Raw genomic sequence first — 6,017 nt, forward strand, 5'->3', positions numbered from 1 at the left:
CCAACCAAAATTCAAGCATGCACATTTCATGCGGTATCACAGATGGCCAAGCTCAATCAAATCACTGTAGGATTTTAGTAATTCTTCAAAAACAACAAACAACACATACTACGCATATACGTATATATATACTTTACTGTATACCTTTGCACTACAGATTAGTTCTATGAATGAACGAGGGAGAGTTAGATTGAATGCCAACCTCGCCCTAGTGTGTAAGCTGTCAATGTGTATCTAACAACCGGAAGCCATAAACATTGTCGAATGGTCTTTTTTTCACTTGACATTGGGTGCCAAGCACTAACACTGTACTAGAATACCATGAACGTAATCAAGTATACATACGACTGAATCGTCGAATCCTTCCATTCATGAACAGGAGGGGATTGCAAACGCACACGCACACACCTGATCGAAACGAATGGTCGAATTGGTACGAATTGATACAATCAGAGGGCATTCATTCCCATTATAATGAGCGTGTGTCTTCCTGCAAGAGTTTTTGCTAAAAACATTTTTTAAATACAGGTAATTTATGAGTGGCACACAACACAAAAAAACATATCATTTTTCAAAATAATTCCCACTATTAATCAGTTTAGATGACCACCAAATCAAACTGAAGGACACAAAATCTTGCTCCTACACTTTTTGTTCTCGTGAGAGTCCGCATACTTGAGTAAAAGCTCAATTCTATCACCCATAACAACGGTTCTAAATTTGTCTCTTTGAGGTACCTGGTCACATGAGAGAAATTTGTAGCTGTCAATACTTTCTCCAACTCAAATCCTTCAATCCCTTTGATTGTTCATAAGATTTTTATTACTGCATCGACCGAGCAAATAAGGAATGTTCAGTCGAGCCAATACATTAAACAATACCCTAAACCGCTCAACAAAGCTCAAAGAAACACATTTTCATATCAGAGAAGCTATGCATAAATTGCAAAAAAAACCATTTCGGTGCATGTCTCAACTTCAAACCGCTCATGGAAATCCTGATGCATAAAAGAGGTGCAACGAACCCAACCGAGAGGCCGCCATTCAATGTGATGCTTTTTTGCTCCTTAATCACTCAACCAGGACAGAACAGATCGCTTTCTTCATTCCCTCTCAAGCCCTATGACTCCGAGCCCGAAATCGATTTTTGGACACAAATATGCAGATATGATTGAGCGGCAGAGTCCCTTCCTTCCGAAAGAGAGAGGCTGGAATTTGGGAAATGTCGGCCAAATGCCAGATGCACCCTGGCATCATCATCATCATCCATCATGGCTTATCATCATTCGCTCGATGTACTGAACCCCGTTGAAATCTCGGGGTGTCCCTCCCCGATTTGAAAAGATCGGCCCCCAAAGCCCCAATCAGACCCGGAGAAGGGGTGGGTTTTGATCCGGGTTCTAGTATCGTATCGGACGACATCTTGAGATTGGCGATAGATGAGTCATGGATATATATTGGCTTAGACGAATTCCAGCTTCTACGGAAAGCCATGTGTGAGGACACACACACACACACGCCAATGCCCATTTGAGAGGGTGCACCTGTTCAAGATTTCAAGCGAACTCGTTTTGTTTTGAGATTGAACAGGACCACAAGGTGGTACGTAGGAGAGGGACGCATCAGGATCGATAATCTGTTGTTCACTCTCAAGTTCAAAACATGTTTTGGTACCGTAAATCGAGCCTTTCTCGAATAGCTTGTTTCTGCATCAATTGTTGAAAGGTCATGCCCATGTCACCTTACTATCATTATTATTATTATTATTATTATTACCAGTGACGGACCAGATGATAGGGTATTGCGCCAGTTTCCTGGACAACTTTTGCACATTGTGCCTTGAGGGCATAGAACAAGTCAAATTTTGTTCACGCTGATTTCTGAACATCACACCATCCCCCGAGATGAAACTTCTTTGAATGAATTTGTTTCAAAGGAATAAAAGCAAACGTATGCAACATTAAGCCTGAACTTGAAATTGACTTCAGATTGTGATCAACCGATGAGGATGGTAAAAGTCATGAGTTGATGTTACGGGTCAACTCACCCATCATTCATAAACCAAGGCCGAAAGCGCGTTCACACTCACACCCAAAATTGATTCTATTAATGTTCCTTGATGAGGTTTCCCGTTAAATAAGGGCAACTGTCCTTGACGAAATAAAGAATGGCGACCCTGATCGTGAAAGTAAACAAGGCCACGTGAATGAGAAACAAATTTCAATTCATCCATCCATTTTCTTGCTGTTAACACGGTTTGCAAACAAATGTGCAAACCTGAAAGTTGGAATTACCAAAATCTCATCAAGCTAATCAAATTATCTTTGATTTCTCATGAGGTGTGCAACTCTCTAGGATTGGCCAATCTAAGAGGGGAAAAGGCAGTTTGTAACATCAGATGAAGGCTCAAATAACCTTTTTTTGAGACGCGTATCGTCGACTCTCCAAATCAGGAGTCCTTGAGCAAGACTCAAACCGAATGAATCATAAAGCAAGCCACTCCTGAGATTGATCTTACTTACGTACGTACATCCTTACTCTCACGTTCAATCCTGTTAGCGACTTTGTACTTTCTACAGAATCTTGATCTTCTTTCGGAGAAACGGAGAAAGGTGACATCAAATACGAGCCCAAGGAAAGGAAGGAAATCTCATTTCACTTGACAAAAATCCACGTTGTTGTACTCTGGTCCTTTCCAAGGCTTGATGGCGTAATTTGGGACGGACGGAGTGAAGTGGACAAATTCCGAATAAAAACAGCCAAATGAATCTTAATCCCTGGATGTTTGAGCATTTTTGTGTTGTGGGAAAAAGGAGATACTCATTGCAAAAACGTTTGTTTGTCACCTCTTTCCCGTTTTTATTGCCATTCTAACAAATCTGAGCCAGACTCTAAGCCGAACTGAAGGTGTCACAAACTCAAAATCTCAAATGGTTCGAGTTCATATGCAAGCACCATATATCTCAATGGGTATTGCTTTAAATCATTGATGACAAAGATTTCACTTTTCGTTTCCTTTTTCCAAAATGATCCTGTTAGTCTGTTTGAAAGACGAATACGTACAATACAAGATGGAATTCCCTTGATCAGGCTTGCATGAAAGCACTCGTTCTTAATTAGCCTTTTGGTCCAATAAGCGATTTCTTGACCTAATTCCTGGCCACAAGAACTGTTCAGTTTAACATCACAATCCTCACAAATACTAAAATAGGCCTCCAACACGTCGCTTATATAACACAATATCAGATTGAACTACCTTTCGTTTTAAAAACTGCACAATCGGTTGCCCCTTTTTGCTACATCTAGACACTATCAAGAATAAAACTGGATTCTCTCGCCAATCTGTGTCCTCTCTATCGCATAACCCAATGTTTTGGTGTGAACACAGTAATAACCAGTTTAGACATAAAGCACTTGGTGACACAAACATCACCCAAGTGGTCAATACCTTGCAATGAGTCAGCCAAGCTTTGAAATAACGAAGGTGCCCAATGTCGGCTCATTATGAACGATATGCACGTGCTTTGAGGGGGTCGATAACTTGATACCTGGGCCCAAAGCTAGAGAGAGGCCTTGACTCCGTCCTGGCCGACTGAAGTAGACTGAACTCACTTGACAGACATAGGAAGGCACTCAACCATATGGTTTTCCATTCCATATGTGTGTGAATGGTACGTGAATGTCACGGTGGGATTCGGTCAATCGTGAAGAGGGCAAAAAAGTGTACATGCAGTGAGAGAGTGAGGCTACGATTCTCAGGCATTAAAAGTGGCCATTCCTCATCATTGTTCCAGCCTAAAAGAAGATGAATGGGATCTTTTGGCAGTCAAGAAATGGGTGCGGAATGTTTGAGAACTAATTAGAATTTTAAGAACGACCCTGGGTTCTGGATTTTTATGTTGATTAAAGCGGTGTTTTGTTCCTCTTGATGAGACAATGGTGAATCGATCCGAGATCTCAATGAGCACGACCCACAAAGTTGTGCATAATCATCGTCGTTTCTCGCTCTGTTCTCATCCTTTAGAAACCAATTTGAATGCAATTGGTGTCACGACAAGAATCCTCTGAGAAATATTACAATTTCATAGAGAACGAGACGCATCAGAGGAAAAAGGAAAACGTATTACAAAAATTTTCAATTCCATCTCCAGAGAGTGCTGAAGAATCTCATGAATGCGCTTTAAATGGAATTTGGCTCTAAATAGTTTGGTTTCATTTACTTATTTGATTTGAACAATATGGGTGAGAATAATCAAATGATGTAACTACATTTTAATGAACGGCGTTGTTTTTACCAAGATATGCTCAGGAATGCTCGCCATGGGTAAAAGAAAGAAAAAATGTGCGTAAAAATAGCAAATAATGTGGTTTTAGGACATTTTATCCTCCAATTAAATCTGATCCATTATGGCGGCTGTTGATTGTTAGACAATAATTTTTCCTATTGGTTGTTTTTTACAGTAATCCCTGGGCCTGCTAGAGGCATTTGAACTTGATTTCCCAACCCATTTTGTGCATTGGGTAGTCTCTTTGTAATAGAGATTTACCCAAGAGAACCACAACAGAGATTTGAGCTTACCCACATATATATATGATCCTCAAAATGGCGGTAGAAGGTGGAATTCTTGACCAGAGCTGAAATTACTTTGCAAGGCACCATGGAATTTAAGGATTGTCTGGGAATTGTACTACCCAACAGTTCAATCATGAATTGCCTGCATTCTTGGCATTCGCCAAACCCAAGATTTTGGCTCCCAATTTGGCTTGGCCTATCTTAAGACCACATACTTTGAGTGCAGTATTGTTCCACTCAAAGGATTATACTTTACCAACTCGGTCTGCATTGCAGTTCTAATGAAATTTTGTGTCCACATATTTCTGCTTATTCAATGAAGATTGATAGAGATCACCACATCCTTGGTTACAAGCTAGATGGCGCTACATAAATGGGCTGAATGAGCACATTACAACCCAAGGATAACTGTAGGAGGTCTCTCTGAAACAAGCTTAACATAAATTAGCCAATTGTGATGTCTATGAGCATATCAGTGTTGAATAGGATTGGGATCAAATCAAATTTCAAACTCAAGGTTGCCAGAAAATTTTCTAAGCAAAAGCACCAGCCAATTCCATTGTAGCATAAAATGTTCTGCTTGAGGAAAGAGCAACCCTGGTTTGACGGGAGAAAACTCGGGGTTACTGTTTGAGGCTAACTAACGGGTTTATGATTGATATTCCACCAGTAATGTCATATACTATCGAAAATGTAAATTGGCAGTCCTTGTTGCCGTGATTATTAACTTGGTCCCCATCAGTACTGTTGAAGTCAATTGAAATAAAAAGCTGATATTCTCCTTCTGCAATTACTAGGGCGCCACGTAGTGGTAGAATTTGATGGGTACGATTCAGAATCACCATTGTTCGTGCCATACCTTACGAATCGAATCATTGGGATAAACATCTAGCTATTCCATTGATTTAAATTACGTGACGAATTCGAGATTTTCTACTCGTCACGGTCCTTCAGCAGGCTTTGGATATAATAGCCCACCATTTGCCAATCACCAATATGTGCGTTTTGTTGTGTCATATGATGAGGCTACGTCCAAATTTTGGCAGATTGAGCTTATTCGTGCTTAGACAAGCGTGAAATTCTAGGGCGGAAAACTCATTTTCTTTCGTGTGACAGAGCCAAAGATGAAAGGAAAAAACAAAGCTTCTCCTAATCAATCATGAACCCCTTGGCCACTGGATCACAGATCTCTTCTCGTGGACTCATAAAAGTGTTCTTAATTTGGCTGTGGATTTCCCTCTTTCAGGCTTCTGGTTGGCGCTCCAACCGCCGAATCCGGACAACCTGGTGTGACCAAAGGAGGCGCCGTGTACAAATGCAAGCCGGATGCTCCGGGCTCTTGTGATCAAATTCCTTTTGATATTTATGGTACGTACGTACGTTGAATCGAATTCCGGGATTACACTTTCAAAAGGATGGAGGATTAAAAGACATCCTGGCAGCCG

The 6,017-nt window shown here is 40.7% G+C and overlaps 1 protein-coding gene across 1 annotated transcript in view; it reads left to right on the forward strand.

Moving 5' to 3' along the window:
* Positions 1 to 6,017, forward strand: part of LOC131881755 (integrin alpha-PS2-like) — a gene marked incomplete in the record, with an annotated part of 21,191 nt that overhangs the window by 2,522 nt on the left and 12,652 nt on the right. The window contains 1 exon segment of the mRNA XM_059228705.1: positions 5,819 to 5,940. Coding sequence (XP_059084688.1) covers positions 5,819 to 5,940 — 122 coding nt within the window.

Source organism: Tigriopus californicus, chromosome 6 (assembly GCF_007210705.1).
Source record: "Tigriopus californicus strain San Diego chromosome 6, Tcal_SD_v2.1, whole genome shotgun sequence".
Classification (NCBI taxonomy): domain Eukaryota; kingdom Metazoa; phylum Arthropoda; class Copepoda; order Harpacticoida; family Harpacticidae; genus Tigriopus; species Tigriopus californicus.